This window comes from Gekko japonicus, unplaced genomic scaffold (genome assembly GCF_001447785.1).
Source record: "Gekko japonicus isolate JY-2015 unplaced genomic scaffold, Gekko_japonicus_V1.1 scaffold182, whole genome shotgun sequence".
Lineage (NCBI taxonomy): Eukaryota > Metazoa > Chordata > Lepidosauria > Squamata > Gekkonidae > Gekko > Gekko japonicus.
In genome coordinates this window covers 1,339,645-1,355,980 of record NW_015173128.1, presented here as the reverse complement: position 1 = coordinate 1,355,980, position 16,336 = coordinate 1,339,645, and the positions used below count along the sequence as shown (strand labels likewise).

Here is a 16,336-nt window from a genome sequence, read left to right as displayed (position 1 = left end):
CTCGGAGAGTGTGGTTGGCCGTCTGGGTGCGTTTTCGCTGTGTCCTCTGCATGGACATAAGAACATAAGAGATGCCAATGTCAGATCAGGCCAAAGGCCCATTCAGTCCAACACTCTGTATCACACAGTGGCCAGAAATACCAGTGCCATCAGGAGGTCCACCAGTGGGGCCAGGACATTAGAAGCCCTCCCACTGTTGACCCCCCCCCAGCACCAAGATGACAGAGCATCACTTGCCCCAGAGCCCCTATCTATACCTTGTGGCCAATAGCCACTGATCTATACCTTGTGGCTCATAGCCACTGATGGACCTCTGCTCCATATGCTTATCTAATTCCCTTTTGAAGCCGTCCATGCTTGTAGCCGCCACCACTTCCTGTGGCAGTGAATTCCAAGTGTTAATCACTCTTTGGGTGAAGAAGTACTTCCTTTTATCCGTTCTAACCCAACCGCTCAGCAATTTCATGGAGTGCTCACGGGTTCTTGTATTGTGAGAAAGGGCGAAAAGTACCTCTTTCTCTACCTGCTCTTTCCCATGCATATTCTTATAAACCTCAATCATGTCACCCCTCAGTCGTCGTTTCTCCAAGCTAAGGAGCCCTAAGCGCCTTAACCTTTCCTCATAGGGAAAGTGTTCCAACCCTTTTATCATTCGAATTGCCCTTTTCTGCACTTTTTCCAAAGCTATAATATCCTTTTTAAGGTGTGGTGACCAGAATTGCACACAGTATTCCAAATGAGGTCGCACCATTGATTTATATAGGGGCATTGTGATATTGGCTGATCTGTTTTCAATACCCTTCCTAATAATCCCCAGCATAGCATTTGCCTTCTTTATTACAGTCACACATACGAAGGCATCTGCCACGCCTGGCCTGCCATTTTCGTACCACTGTAATAAAGATGCTAAATATTTAAATAAACATAATCGAATACTTAACATTTGTGATTATTTATCTGTCCTTTTTTAAGTGCACGGACTCTAATCTGGGAGAAGCGGGTTTGATTCCCTGCTCCTCCACTTGCACCTGCTGGAGGACCTTGGGCAAGCCATAGTTCTGATAAGAGCTGTTCTTGAAAAAAGAGCAGTTTCTGTCAGAGCTCTCTCAGCCCCACCTACCTCCCAGGGTGTCTGTTGCGGGGAGGGGAAGGAAAAGGAGTTTGTAAGCCGCTCTGAGACACCTTTGGGTAGTGAAGGGCGGGGTATAAATCCAATCTCTTCTTCTTCTCTTCTTCTTAAGTGTACAATAGAACTTCAACAACACCAGATGACTAGATGACTCTTCGGGTGTTGTTGAAGTTCTATAATTGAATTCACCCTGTTACAACTGATTATTTTCCTGATGTTGATGTCTTCATTAGTTTGGAAATTACCTAGCTCATGAAATTGGTTGTTTAGATTTTATACTATACAGCTGTAAAATTGTAATTGTACTTTAATCGGCATTCTACATATGGTACAGTTAAAAAAGAGATAAATAATCACAAATGTTAAGTTTTCAATTATGTTTATTTAATTAGTTCTTTAAGTATTTAGCGTCTTATTCCCTGGTGTTGCTGGTTCTGTAATTACGTTGTAATCCTTCTTATGCTTGTCACTTTTTTCATACCGCTGGCTGCAGCAGTGCATTCCAAGTTACATACTGCCATGTTATAGGAAAGGAGGAGACCCAGACTGTAATTCCTGGCTCCAGAGTAGAAGCATTACAAGGAAGCCCCTGTTTCTACCTGTGAAACATTGGAAGAACTTCATACATTATTTTCACATGGAGATAGATCAAGATGGGTAGCCTGTTAGTCTGTCCGTAGTAGCAGCAAAGAGGAAGAGTCCAGCAGCACCTTCAAGGCTAACAAAATTGGTGGCAGGGCGTGAGCGTTTCACGAGTCTGAAGAAGTGAGCAGTGACAAAAGCCCACACCCTGCCACAAATTTTATTAGTCTTTAAGGTGCTACTGGACTTTTGCCCTTTTCTATCGTTTCACACCTTTCAGTATCTTGCATTTGCAATGGCTTGGCTTTCAAGTGCTGCTGTCGCTGAATCTGTGTTCATAAGGACTAGGAACTCTATTGTTTTAACAGAGGGGGGGAATTAAAGCAGAAAATGTTTTGTTTTGCTTTTGCAGATGACAGACTTTAAATACCAGAGTTCAGGGGCATAAATCCAAATACAGTTTTGTTTTGGGAGGTGATAGGGGTGGTGCAGAGCAGACCAGTGTTCCCTCTAAGCTGAGTTAGTGTGAGCTAGCTCACAGTTTTTTAGCCTCCGGCTCACACACTTTTGTCTTAGCTCAGGAAGGATGGCTCCAGGACAAACTAATTTTATGCAGTAGCCAAATGGCTCGCTCACAACTTTAATGCCGGTAGCTCACAGAGTAGAATTTTTGCTCACAAGACTCCGCAGCTGAGAGGGAGCACTGGTAGAGACTAGGTCACCGTTGCCTTCTGTGACTACAGAAGCTTTTTAAAAAATCAGTTTACTTCAGTTTTATGGTATAATGTGAATCCCACGTTTTTGTAGGGTTGCCAGCCTCCAGATGGAGCCCGGAAATCTCCCACTATTACAGTTGTTCTCCAGATGATCAAGATCAGTTCCCCTGGAGAAAATGGCTGCTCTGGAGGGTGGACTCTGCGGCATTCTACCCTGCCCTCCCCTCCACAAACGCTGCTCTCCCCCAAAATCTCCAGGTATTTCCCAATCCAGAGCTGGCAACCCTGCCTTTTTGGGCACAGCGTCCAAGACAGCATTCCACTTGCTGCCAAAATACAATCAAGCAGGGGTCATTTCCTGCAGGAGCGCACAGGAGCGGAGCTCCGGCAGTAAAGAGCCCAGGGGGCGGGCACATGCAACAAGCCCCACCCCCTGCTCCCAGCAGCCCTCAGTCAGAGCAAGAAGCAGCCAGGTAAGTTGTAGAGCCCGCCCAGCCCCCTGGTCCAAAACAGTCCAGTGGCACCTTTAAGACCCAGTTTTATTCAGGTACAAGCTCTCCCTCCTCTGCGAGGGCAGATCTGCACGTCCCCCCCCCGCCCAATAGCTAGCCATCCAAAACAGTCCAGTGGAGCCTGAGGGGTGGGTGTTGCCTTCTGACACACTTCCAGTGATGTCAGGGCTGTGGCATATGCAAATATGCTAATGAGCTCCTGAACCTCTTTTTCTACAAAATGACCCCTGCAATCAAGTATATTAAAATTAATCTCCTCCCCCAAGTAAAACTACCAGGAACAAATCCAGAGTTGCATAGTGGTTAAGAGTGTCGGACTAGTGTCTGGGAGACCTGGGTTTGAATCCCCAATCGTGCCGTGGAAGCCTGTTGGTTGGCCTTGGGCCAGTCACACTCTCTCCGCCTAACCTACCTCACGGGGTTTTCGGGAAGAGAACAGTGTAAGCCGCTTTGGGTCCCCACTGGGGGAAAAGGCAAGGTGCAAATGAATTAAATAAATAATACAATATAAAAGTATAATTTGTCGCCTTCCTCAACGATAAATTGATGGTGTGAGGGAAGCTGCTCCCAGAGGCTAGGGACCAAGAGTTGTTGCTGCCCTTTAACGCCGGGGCTTCCTGGCTGTCACTCCTGCCTCCCCTATTGCAGCATTCTAGGCCGCCCGTTCCAAGGCTTTGAATATGTTGGATTGTTTTCAGGGATATACCTCTGTCTCCACTCCAGGGTTTCTCTGTCTGTGGCCGACGAGGAGGACAAAACAAAGCCATGAAGCGGACCTCAGTGTTCGCCTTAAATATTAATATCCCCAGAGGTCAGAATCCCAGGATCTTTTACTGGGGCCAGAATTGCTGCTCTCTGTTTTGCCAAGCATGCAGTGCAAAGAAAAAACAAGGGATGGGGTGACGGGGGGGGGGGGGGGGGGGCACTGATCGTTCTTTGCTTGTTCTGAGGAGCAGCCAGGCAAAACTGCATTAACTTTATCTCTCCTTCAACCTCCCAATATATTAATTTCTCTCCTGCCTTCCCATCTGATATCTTTTCCAGCCCTCATTGCTTTGCCGCTGACGGCTCTCTTTCATAATGTCGTCTGGTAGGCAACAGATTGCTCACTTGGTCTGAAGCAGGGAAACAGATTACACAAACGAAACAAACAAGATGAATCTGACTTCAGTGGAGCCAAACCCGGGTGGTGGTATGAGGGCGGAGAATACAAGTTTCTGGGTTTTGTTCAACAGATGAGGGATTCCGTGAACCTCGAAACCTTGCCTTCTCTTACAGAAAAGCCCGACACTTACTCACATTTAGGTTTATCATATTTTTATTAACGGTCTTTGCCATTCAGACTTCCGTGTAGAAGTCCAATAGGTGAAATATTTAACAGCATGGAGAAAAGCTTCATTTTCCTATGTTCTGCTCACCAAACCTCTTGCAAAGACACAGAATCCAGCTCAGTAAAACAATAAAATAAATGATTCCAATTTACCTATATTTATTATTGTTTCCAGAGGTGCAGAGTAGGTTATACGTGTAGAAATACGTGCTTTTTCACATTTGCATATCGTTTTGCCCCTTTTCATTGCTGGCGTCGGTTCCTTTACTTCATGTATTCCCCACTTTCTCCCCAGTGTGGTTCCAAAGTGACAATCCTCCCTTTTCCCATTTTATTATTTTTTTCATAAATTTTTATTTGGTTCTAAGTTTTATTTAGCTCAAGTGGTTAAGACGCTGAACTGCAGGCTGTGGAAGGTCAGTAGTTCAGCAGTTCGAGACCCGGGTGCCGCAAGATGGAGTGAGCTCCCGTCTCTAGTTCCAGCTCCTGCCAACCTAGCAGTTCGAAAGCAAGAAAATTGCAAGTAGATAAATAGGTAGCACTTCAGTGGGAAGGTAACAGCGTTCCGTGCACCTTGGTGTTTAGTCATGCCGGCCACATGACCACGGAAGCATCTTCAGACAGCGCTGGCTCTTCGGCTTTGAAACGGAGATGAGCACCGCAACCCTAGAGTCGGATTCGACTGGCTTTCGAGCAAGGGAACCTTTTACCTTTACTTTAATACATAATAGGGTAGGAAGGGTACATGGGATGGGATAAGACATAAAGGGAAGTTCCATCCAATTTATATAATAGCTGTTACAAATTTTCTGTCTTAATTCTTTGTTTCCAGATCTCTTTTGTTTATATATTTACTAAAGCTAGTGACGCTTAACTTGGATCGCTAAAATCTTCTATAATGAGTCCTGAAAAAAAGTCAAGTTCCGTACAGTTCAAGTTAGAGTTTATAACAGTTATGTTCATTGTTCGTGGTCTTCAAAGTTTCTTTCCACCCAGTCATAAAATGGTATCCAATTCTCTCTCGCTTTCCCCCCTGTTTTATTCTTAACACCACCACTGGTGGGGTAGGTTAGGCTGTGTGTGAGTGACTGGCCCCGGATCACCTGGTGAGCTTCCAGGATGCAGCAGGGATCTGAACCTAGTCCGAGACACTAACCACTACCCCAGACTGGCTCTCAGTTTGTCGGGCAGGGGCCATGGCTCTGTGGCAGAGCGTCTGCTTGGCACGCAGAAGGTCCCCAGTTCAGTCCCAGGCATCTCCAGTTAAAGGATTGGGCACTAGGTGATGTAAGATCCTGCCTGAGGCCTTGGAGAGCTGCTGCTGGTCTGAGTAGACAGTACTCACCTCAATGGACCAACCATCTGATTCAGTACAAGGCAGCTTCATGTCATGTCTCTGTGTTGCTTTGATGCCATTGTTAAGCCGTTTGCGTGTGAGACACACAACGGATCAGAATTTAAAGTTGCATAAATGTAAGGGGATCATTCAGTGTCAGGGAACAGAAAACAATGCAGAAATAAAGACAAGTGTGATTTGCACAGAAGGAGACGCAAAATTGAAATGGGGGGTTTCAAACTGGATTTGCAGGGTGGTAAAATTTTGTAGCAACTTCTGTTGATGAAAATGACCCCGAGTTTGCGAGCAGAACTAAAACACCCCAGATTGCCTTCAGAGATTTTGTCAAGAAGCTTTGGCTGGTCTGACCACTGGGGCTGAAATTGGCAAGGGGGCTTCCCCACCCTCCAGAGGCTAGCCAGTTTCAGTTACGGGAGCAATCCGAATGCTGTACCTGCTTCCCAACTTAGACTACACAGGGACTGTTGTGATGTGACTGGGTGTTTTGCAACATCAGTGCCCCACCACAAAACAAGCTGATTCTGCAGCTGATTGAGTCCAGAGTAGTGTGTTCTATGGCTTATGAGTGCCAAGGTATGTAGCTGGCCATCCTTTGGGTGTGCCAGCTCTTTGGATCCCTGCTCAGCTTAATTTTCTTTTAATCTAATCCGATTGCTGAGGTGTGTTGTTGTTTATTGCTGGGTCAGATTATCTGGAAGGCCAGATAATTAAACTGAAGCTCAAATACTTTGGGCCACCAAATGAGAAGGGAGCTCTCACTGGAGAAGACCCTGATGCTGGGAAAGATTGAAGGTCAAAGAAGACGGGGACGGCAAAGGATGAGATGGTTAGACAGTGTCATAGATGCAACGAACATGAAGTTGAGCAAACTTCAGAGGACGGCGGAAGACAGGAGGGCCTAGCGGGATCTGGTTCATGGGGTCACGAAGAGTCGGACTCGACTGTGCGACTGAACAACAACAACAGATTGCTTCGTGATGGCACACTTTCTTCTCTGCAGGTGCCTTATTGGGGGGCATTATGCACTTTAATCAGATAGGCTGTGGACTAGCTTGTGTGTAGGTAGGACTGGGGAGGCATGTCTGTTCTCTCTCTCTCTCTCTCTCTCTCTCTCTCTCTGTTTTTTTCTTTCTGGCCTTTGGTATAGTGAAGGGAAGGCTTCGCCAATGAGTGTGTTGGGTCTGAAATACCCAGAGCCCACTCAGCAGTATGAAGATATCTGAGAACTCATTTCCTCTCAATTAAAAACAAATGAAACCTTAGATTTACCAAGGTTAAATAAATGGAGCCCTTGTCTTGCCCTTTTCTGGGGAACAAGAGCCTCGTCGTTATCCTTTAATAACAATTCTGCATGTGTTTGTTTTTCCTACAGAAAAAGGGATCCGTGGTGCAGTCTTAGGATGGACGCCACCCTGCCAGCCGTGGCCGAAGAATTGTTGAGAGAGATAAAAAAAGCTTTTCAAGAGACTTCACATGGTATGTGAGGAGATGTTGGTGACTGAGGGGAACCTCCACATTCTGAGGCATTAGGATGCTGGTCTAGATGGACCACTGGTCGGACCCGTAGCGCTCTAATTTTATTAGGGAGCTCATTCCACAGCATTGGCGCCACCAGGGAGAACACCCTGGTCCGGGTTACCATCAACCTGGCCTCCCTAGGCCCGGGGGGGCCAGGCGGTGTTGTGATCCAGACCGCAGTGCTCTTGGGGGAATGTACAGGGAGAGGCGGTCCCTCAGGTAGGCAGGCCCCTGACCATTTAGGGCTTTAAAGGTCAAAACCAGCACCTTGAAGCGAATCCGGAAGTTATTGGAAGCCAGTGCAATGCCTTCAGCACAGGCTAGATGTGCTCCCACTTGGGGAGACCCATCAACAACCTGTCTGCCGCATTTTGCACCAGCTGCAGCTTCCGAAGTTGCCCCAAGGGCAGCCCCATGTAGAGAGCATTACAGTAGTCTATCCTCGAGGTGACCATAGCGTGGATCACTGAAGCCAGATCATTGTGCTCGAGGAAGGGAACCAACTGCCTATTCAGCCGAAGGTGATAAAAGGCTGCCTTAGCAGTGGCCGCTACTGGGCCTCCATTGTCAGTGAAGCATCCAGGAGCACACCCAAACTCCTGACCCTCGGTGCTGGCACCCCACCGAAGGCCGGAATAGGGGCCCCTAACCCCGAGCCGCTCCGATTCAGGCAAAGGACCTCCGTCGGATTCAGTTTCAGATGACTCAGCCTAAGCCATCCCGCCACGTCCTGCAACGCCCGGTCCAGATCTTCCAGGGTAGAGCCAGACCGACCGCCCAACAACAGATAGAGCTGGGTGTCATCCACATATTGGTGACACCCAAGCACATACATCTGGGCAAGGGGGCGCATATAGATGTTAAATAACACTGGGGAGAGCACTGCCCCTTGGGGCACTCCGCAAACTAGTGGGTGCCTTCGGGACATCTCTTCCCCAAGCGCCACCCTTTGTCTCCAACTTTGGAGAAAGGAGACAAGCCATTGCAAGGCTAGCCCCCAAATCCCCACGTCAGCGAGGTGGTGGGTGAGGAGCTGATGGTTGACCATGTCGAACGCCGCCGACAGATCCAACAACAGGAGCCCCGCCGTCCCGCCCCGATCCAAATGCCTCCGGAGGTCATCCGTGAGGGCGACCAGTGCTGTCTCCGTCCCATGACCAGGGCGGAAGCCAGACTGGAAGGGATCCAGCGTGGAAGTGTCATCCAGAAAGCTCTGCAACTGTATCGCCACCGCCCTCTCTATTAATTTGCCCAAATAGGGAAGATTGGAGACCGGCCGATAGTTGGCCAATTCGGCCGGGTCCAAGGATGCTTTTTTTATGAGAGGACGGACCATCGCTTCCTTGAGAGCCCCTGGGAAAAGGCCCTCCAAGAGGGGCCTGTTGATAATGTCCCTAAGGGTGCCTCGTTACCCCTCGCGGCCAGCTTTAATTAGCCAGGAGGGGCACGGATCAAGGCTGCATGTGGTTGGTCGTACAGTTGAGATCAATCTGTCAACTTCCTCTAGGCTGAGAGGGCTGAAACAATCCAGAATGGAACCAGAAGACGCGCATGGGGCCTCGAGTTTGCATACTGTCTCAAGTGTGGCTGGGAGGTCGCGGCGGAGCAGCAAGACTTTATCTGCAAAATAGCTTGCGAAAGCCTCACAGCCTGTATCCAATTCCCTGACATTTTGACTGCTCTGAGGCAGGGTGGTTAGAGACCGAATCATTCTATACAATTGTGCTGGGTGCGAGCTTGCAGACGCAATTTCGGCTGCATAGAAGTCCTCCTTCGCAGCCTTGGTTGCCATCTCATACGATTTCATAAACGTTTGATAGGATGCTCTTGACGCTTCATCACGAACTCGCCGCCACTGTCTCTCTAGCTGTCTGAGCCTTCGTTTCATCAGCCTCAGCTCCTGGGTATACCAAGGAGCCAGCCTTGTGCGAGGGCGCAGAGGGCGTCTGGGAGCGATCTCGTCAATGGCCGCCGAGAGTCGGCTATGCCAGTCCTCGACTAGCTCATCTAACGAGCCACCAGGGGGCAATGGATCCCGGAGAGCCATCTGAAGCCACAAAGGGTCCATTAGGTTCCGAGGGCGAGCCAGAATCCGCTCACCGCCCAAACAGGGTTGGGGTGACAAGTTCACTCGGGCCTTCAGGGCATGGTGGTCCGACCATGGGACTGCCGTAGCAGTAATCCGGTCCACTGTAACCCCTGTCGCGAAGATCAAATCAAGCGTGTGACCGGCCTGATGCGTGGGGGCCGTTACATATTGGGAGAGTCCCAGCGCCGCCATGGACGATGCTAGGTCCACCGCCTGGGAGGAGGCCGCATCGTCACCCAGGACTAACAGCCTAGGGTGTTCCAGTGCCCAGCCTGATACAGCCTCCACCAGAGATGGCAGGCTGTCTGCCCGTGCGTTGGGCGGTCGGTACACTAGCCAGACAGCCAAACTCTCCCCAGCTTCTCACACAAAGCCGACACACTCAATGCCTGCGATCCTCACCGCTGGGAGCGCCCTGAAGGAGTAAGCCTCCCGAATGAACAAAGCCCCTCCTCCCCCCCCCCCGCCCCAAAGTCCGAGATTGGTGAAGGACCGAGAACCCAGGAGGAGCCAACTGGGAAAGAGCAACAGTCTCCCTGTCTCGTATCCAGGTCTCGGTCCACATCCTGCTCCAGCAGGAGGTCCCGCAGGACTGAGGTCTTATTGTTTATGGACCTGGCGTTGCACAACACCAATGTCGGAGAGGAGTTTGTTTTCCTTGCCCCACTGTCTGCCACCTTTGGGATGGGACGCAGGCTGGAAGGTGGCCGAGGCTCTTCTGATGTTCTTACGAGGTACAAAGCCTCCTTCGATGCGGCTTTGAATCCTAGTATCAGACCTGGAGACCCAGCTGAGCTCTGAGCAGGAGCAGGAGCAGGAGACAGAGGGGTGAGTGGTTTTTTATTTGCTTTCAGCGGAGAGGATCCAGCTGAGGATTTTGGTGGGAGAACTGGTCTGGGAGTGTGTGGAAGCGCTTGGAGTTTTTGCAGATTCCTGGCTGCTTGAGAGAGGAAAGGGCATTGTTTGACTGTGATTGACTGCAATTGAGAGGAAAAGGAAGGGGCATTGTTTTGCATGTGATTGAGTGCCTGGGTGCATTTGAATAGCTGCTGCCAGCACTCTGCTGGGGGAGGCCTCTATTTAAGGAAGCACCTTGCCAGAGGCACGAGCCTCTGGCACGAGCCGAAGGGCGAGCTAAAGGGCTCTTTGCCCGTGGCTCTTAGCCCAGGGACTCTTGGACTAGGGGCTCTGTGAGACGCCCAAGAAGAGGCAGAAAGTGAAAACCCTAGGCTCCTTGTTTTCCCCATAAAGTAATTTGACTTTGACAAGAAAAAAACACATAAATACAAAGGGATTTAAAAGGGGGATTACATTTACTTATTTTAAAAGAATTATGAAGCCAGAATGCCAGCAGGGGGTTGGGGGCTATCCAGTGTTTTGCACAGAGTGTCACATGTATGACTATCTGCCCACTGGGCAGAAGTCTTGGGTGTGTGCTCGGTGCAAGGAGCTCCTGGTTCTCAGGGAACGTGTGTGCTCCCTTGAGGCCAAGGTGGCTGACCTGGAGAAGCAGAGACAGTCAGCTAGGCGCACAGAAAAGACTCTCGGGGACTTGTTAGCTACGTCCCACTCTGGATCTGGCAGCCCCGCTGCTGTCAGGGAGCATGAGGGTCTAGGGGAAACAGGGCACCGTGCTGAGGATAAGGGGAATGTGCCCTCAGAAGGGACCTCTTCCCCAGCTGGTGAGCGGTTATCCTTTTGCACCAAGGAACCATCCCTGGGCAGGGTGGGAGGGGGGCTCTTGGTAGTGGGTGATTCGATCCTTAGGCAGGTAGACAGCTGGGTGGCGAACCCGCGTACTGACCGTATGGTGACTTGCCTGCCTGGTGCAAAGGTAGCGGACATTACGCGTGTTTTAGATAGGCTGGTAGATAGTGCTGGGGAGGAGCCAGTGGTCGTGGTGCATGTCGGCACCAACGATGTGGGGAAATGCAGTCGTGAGGTCCTGGAGGAGAAATTTAGGCTGCTGGGCAGGAAACTCAAGGCCAGGACCTCCAAGGTAGCCTTCTCAGAAGTGCTACCTGTTCCACGCGCAGGGCCGGAGAGACAGGCACAGATCAGGAGTCTCAATGCGTGGATGAGACGATGGTGTAGAGGGGAAGGGTTCAGGTTTGTTAGGCACTGGGATTCTTTTTGGAACAAGAGGGAGCTGTACAGGCGAGACGGTCTCCACTTGTCCCGAGAAGGAACCAGGCTGCTGGCGCTTAAAATCAAAAAGGTGGCAGAGCAGTTTTTAAACTGAATATTGGGGGAAAGCCGACAGGAGATGAAAAGTCTCTGGTTCGGGTTGGCTCATCTCAGAGAGATGAGGGGGTACCTGTTGCTTTTCTACAGGGAGGTGGATTGAAATTGTCCACTGAGACCATGGCTAGTGACATGGACTGCCTGACAAGGTCTCGAGATTGCAAGAGGAAGGTGGCAGGCTTAACCAGTATGGGAAATTACAGCTGTTTCTATACAAATGCTCGAAGTGTCCGAGGTAAAATCGGGGAGTTGGAGTGCTTGGTGTCAGAGGGAAAAATAGACATTGTGGGTATTTCAGAAACTTGGTGGGATGAGGAAAATCAGTGGGATACGGTGATTCCCGGTTATATATTATATCGGAAGGATAGGGGGGGAAGGGTTGGAGGTGGGGTGGCTCTGTATGTCAGAGAGGGTATAAAGTCCAGAAAGATCGAGAGGCTAAGAGAATTGGATTCGCTTCTTGAAGTTCTGTGGGTTGAAATAGGGGGGCCAAAAGGAAACTTAACACTGGGAGTTTGTTATCGCCCACCGGATCAAAAGATAGAGGAGGATTATAAAATGATGAATGAATTAAAGATAGCAGCTAGACAAAAACACTGTGTCGTAATAGGTGATTTTAACTACCCACACATTGATTGGGTCAATATGTGTTCTAGTCGAGAGAAAGAGATTGAGTTTCTAGACACTCTAAATGACTGTGCTATGGAGCAGATGGTCATGGAACCTACCAGGGGAGAGGCGATCCTTGATTTGGTCCTAAGTAACACTCAAGACCTGGTGAGAGATGTAAAAGTGATTGCACCGCTTGGGAACAGTGATCATAATGTTGTTGAGTTCAACATTTGTACAAATAGGGAATTGGCCAAAAAGACTCACACAACCACTTTTAACTTTAAAAGGGGTAATTTTTCTGATATGAGGGGACATGTGGGGAGGAAACTGAAGGGAAAAGTAGAAAGGGTCAAAACCATTGGGGAAGCTTGGAAACTGTTTAAAACTACAATTCTAGAAGCTCAAATAAAATATATTCCGCAGGTTAGGAAAGGCACAAACAGGTATAAGAAAAAGCCTACATGGTTAACAAACAAAGTAATGGAAGCTGTAAAAGGTAAAAAGGATTCCTTTAAGCGGTGGAAAGCTAGTCACAGTGAGGCTGATAAAACAGAACACAGGCTATGGCAAATAAAATGCAAGTCTGTGGTCAGGCATGCAAAAAGGGAATATGAGGAGCATATAGCAAAAAATGTAAAGACCAACAATAAAACTTTCTTCAAATACATTAGAAACAGGAAACCAGCCAGGGAGGCAGTGGGGCCCTTGGATGACCAAGGGGTAAAAGGAGTACTGAAGGATGATAGGGAAATGGCTGAGAAGCTAAATGCATTTTTTGCCTCCGTCTTCACTGTGGAAGATGAGAGGTGCTTGCCCACTCCAGAGCCGCTGAGTTCGGGAGGGGTGTTGAAAGACCTGAGTCAGATTGAGGTGACGAGAGAGGAGGTCCTAAAACTGATAAACAACTTAAAAACTGATAAATCACCAGGCCCAGATGGCATACATCCAAGAGTTCTGAAAGAACTCAATTGTGAACTTGTGGATCTCCTGACAAAAATATGTAATCTCTCCTTAAAATCAGCCTCCATTCCTGAGGACTGGAAGGTAGCTAATGTCACTCCCATCTTTAAAAAGGGTTCCAGAGGAGATCCGGGAAATTACAGGCCAGTCAGTCTGACGTCGATACCGGGTAAATTGGTGGAAACCATTATTAAGGAAAGAATTAGTAGGCACATAGATGAACAAAACCTATTGAGGCAGACTCAACATGGGTTCTGTAAGGGAAGATCTTGTCTCACTAACCTGTTAATGTTCTTTGAGGGGGTGAACAAACATGTGGACAAGGGGGATCCAATAGATATTGTTTACCTTGACTTCCAGAAAGCTTTTGATAAAGTTCCTCATCAAAGGCTCCTAAGCAAGCTCAAAAATCATGGGATAAAAGGACAAGTCCTTTTATGGATCAAAAACTGGCTAATTAATAGAAAACAGAGAGTGAGTATAAATGGGCAGTTCTCCCAGTGGAGGGGTGTAAGCAGTGGGGTACCACAGGGATCAGTACTTGGTCCACTGCTTTTTAACTTGTTCATTAATGATTTGGAGTTGGGAGTAAGCAGTGAAGTGGCTAAATTTGCGGATGATACGAAGTTGTTCAGGGTGGTGAAAACCAGTGAGGATTGTGAGGCACTCCAAAGGGATCTGTCAAAGTTGGGCGAGTGGGCGTCAACATGGCAAATGGGGTTCAATGTGGCCAAGTGCAAGGTGATGCACATTGGAGCCAAAAATCCTAACTATAAATACACGTTGATGGGGTCTGAACTGGCAGAGACAGATCAAGAGAGAGATCTTGGAGTTGTAGTAGATAACTCACTGAAAATGTCGAGACAGTGTGTGACTGCAATAAAGAAGGCCAATGCTATGCTGGGGATTATTAGGAAGGGTATTGTAAACAGATCAGCCAATATCATAATGCCGCTATATAAATCAATGGTGCGACCTCATCTGGAATACTGTGTGCAATTCTGGTCACCACACCTTAAAAAGGATATTATAGCTTTGGAAAAAGTGCAGAAAAGAGCAACTCGAATGATAAAAGGGTTGGAACACTTTCCCTATGAGGAACGGTTAAGGCGCTTAGGGCTCTTTAGCTTGGAGAAACGACGACTGAGGGGTGACATGATTGAGGTTTATAAGATTATGCATGGGAAAGAGCAGGTAGAGAAAGAGGTACTTTTCTCCCTTTCTCACAATACAAGAACCCGTGGGCACTCCATGAAATTGCTGAGCGGTCGGGTTAGAACGGATAAAAGGAAGTACTTCTTCACCCAAAGAGTGATTAACACTTGGAATTCACTGCCACAGGAAGTGGTGGCAGCTACAAGCATGGACGGCTTCAAAAGGGAATTAGATAAGCATATGGAGCAGAGGTCCATCAGTGGCTATTAGCCACAAGGTATAGATAGGGACTCTGGGGCAAGTGATGCTCTGTCATCTTGGTGCTTGGGGGGGGTCAACAGTGGGAGGGCTTCTAATGTCCTGGCCCCACTGGTGGACCTCCTGATGGCACTGGTATTTCTGGCCACTGTGGGATACAGAGTGTTGGACTGGATGGGCCTTTGGCCTGATCCAACATTGGCATCTCTTATGTTCTTATGTTCCCACCCTTCCTCCTGGGAACTTCGCAGTGGCATGCTGTAGTTCTCCTCTCCTCTGTTTTATCCTCACAATATCCCTGCGAGGTAGGTCAGGCTGCGAGAGTGTGATGGGCCCAAGGTCACCCCATGGGCTTCCAGACCTCAAGTTCAGACACTCACCGGTCTTCCGCACTGGCTCTCTGGGATCCAAGGTGGCTTTGCATGATGTAGCAATGGGTTTTTTAAAATCCTGGTGTGCAGCAAGACCAGGGGGTGCCTGGACAGATCCTGGGACCCCGTACATTGGAGGTGGGGTCAGTTTGAAAGCAGCTGGTTTACTCAAGACAATACCTTATCTTGAACTTCATATTATGGAAAAAAACAGGAGGATATGGTAGCAGGCAGTTATCAACTTTACACCCTTCTCTCCTCCAGTTCTGTGCATGTGTGTCGCAGGCCACTTTTGAGCACCAGTGAGAGAGGTGTGTTCTCCAAAGCCCCAGAATTGTCTCCTGGCAAAGACTCACTAGGGTGACTTTCCCAAAGACTGCTGGGAATTATGGTTTGGTGAAAGTGCTAAGGCTTCTCACTTTGATGCTGTTGGCTCCTCCTCAGAAAACTACACTTCCCATGGTTCTTTGGGCGGTGGGAATGACTAGAAACCAATTTAAACATGTAATGTAAGCATGCCTCAAACTAGATGAGTGTCCAGGTCTGTTTCTTGACTTTGCGTGCTGAATCCAAAGAAAAGCAACCGCCCTATACAATTATAGTCATCTGAGGGTTTATTCCCCTTACTGCCTAGCTTTCAAGACAAACAACATTATTTCCATATCAGCTTTCCTGAGTCACAGCTCACTTCCTCAGATACAGGGAGGGAAGATTATGAGCTTCTCTTCACAAGCCTGAAGAAGTGAGTGGCAACTCACAAAAGCTCACACTAAAATCCTGTTTGTCTTTAAGGTGCCACTGGACTCCTGTTTTAGTGTGCTACAACAGACTGTCATGGCTGCAGTCTAGGGATGGGCACAAACCGGGAGAATGCAGTTTGGTTTGTGGTTCATGGCGTGCCCCGTTCATGAACCACGAACCGTCGCAAACTTTTAACTGCCAAATGAATTGGTTTGGTTTGCAAGGTTCATGATGCGGTAGAACAGCCTCTCGACGTGCTAGAGACACCAAACACAGGGGATCTCTGACTGACTCTCCTCTACCTGCCTTCCAAGTTTGGTGAGGATTGGATTTATGCAGTCCAAGTTACAGCCCCCCAAAGAAGATGCCCCCCAGGAAAGTGGTTTCTGGGGAAACGGCAGGCGGTCAATTTGACAGGCACAGGTTCAGGAGGTTCAGGAGTGTATAGAATAGATACTGTGCAAGCCAGGGACACCAAACTCTCCGGGGATCTCCCGCTGACTCTCCTCTACCTGCTCTCCAAGTGTGGTGATGATTGGATTTACGGGGTCCAAGTTATGCCCCCCCCCCCGAAGGTGCCCCCAGGAAAGTGCTTTTTTGGGAAATGACAGGCGCAGGTTCAGGAGTGTACAGAGGGGATCCTCTGCAAGTTAGAGACATCAAAGTTACAGGGGACCTCCCCCAGATGCTCCTTTACATGCCCTCCAAGTCCCCCCCCCCCCCCGCGTTTTATTTTTGGTAAAAATTTTGTGTGGGGGGGGG

The 16,336-nt window shown here is 48.6% G+C and overlaps 1 protein-coding gene across 1 annotated transcript in view; it reads left to right on the top strand.

Annotated features, from left to right (window-relative positions):
- The first annotated feature begins 7,023 nt into the window (after window positions 1-7,023).
- Window positions 7,024-16,336, top strand: part of ZSWIM7 (zinc finger, SWIM-type containing 7) — a 28,836-nt gene continuing 19,523 nt past the window's right edge. Inside the window, exon 1 of the mRNA XM_015422072.1 lies at window positions 7,024-7,102. Coding sequence (XP_015277558.1) covers window positions 7,027-7,102 — 76 coding nt within the window. The 5' untranslated portion in view covers window positions 7,024-7,026. The remainder of the gene's footprint in view (window positions 7,103-16,336) is intronic.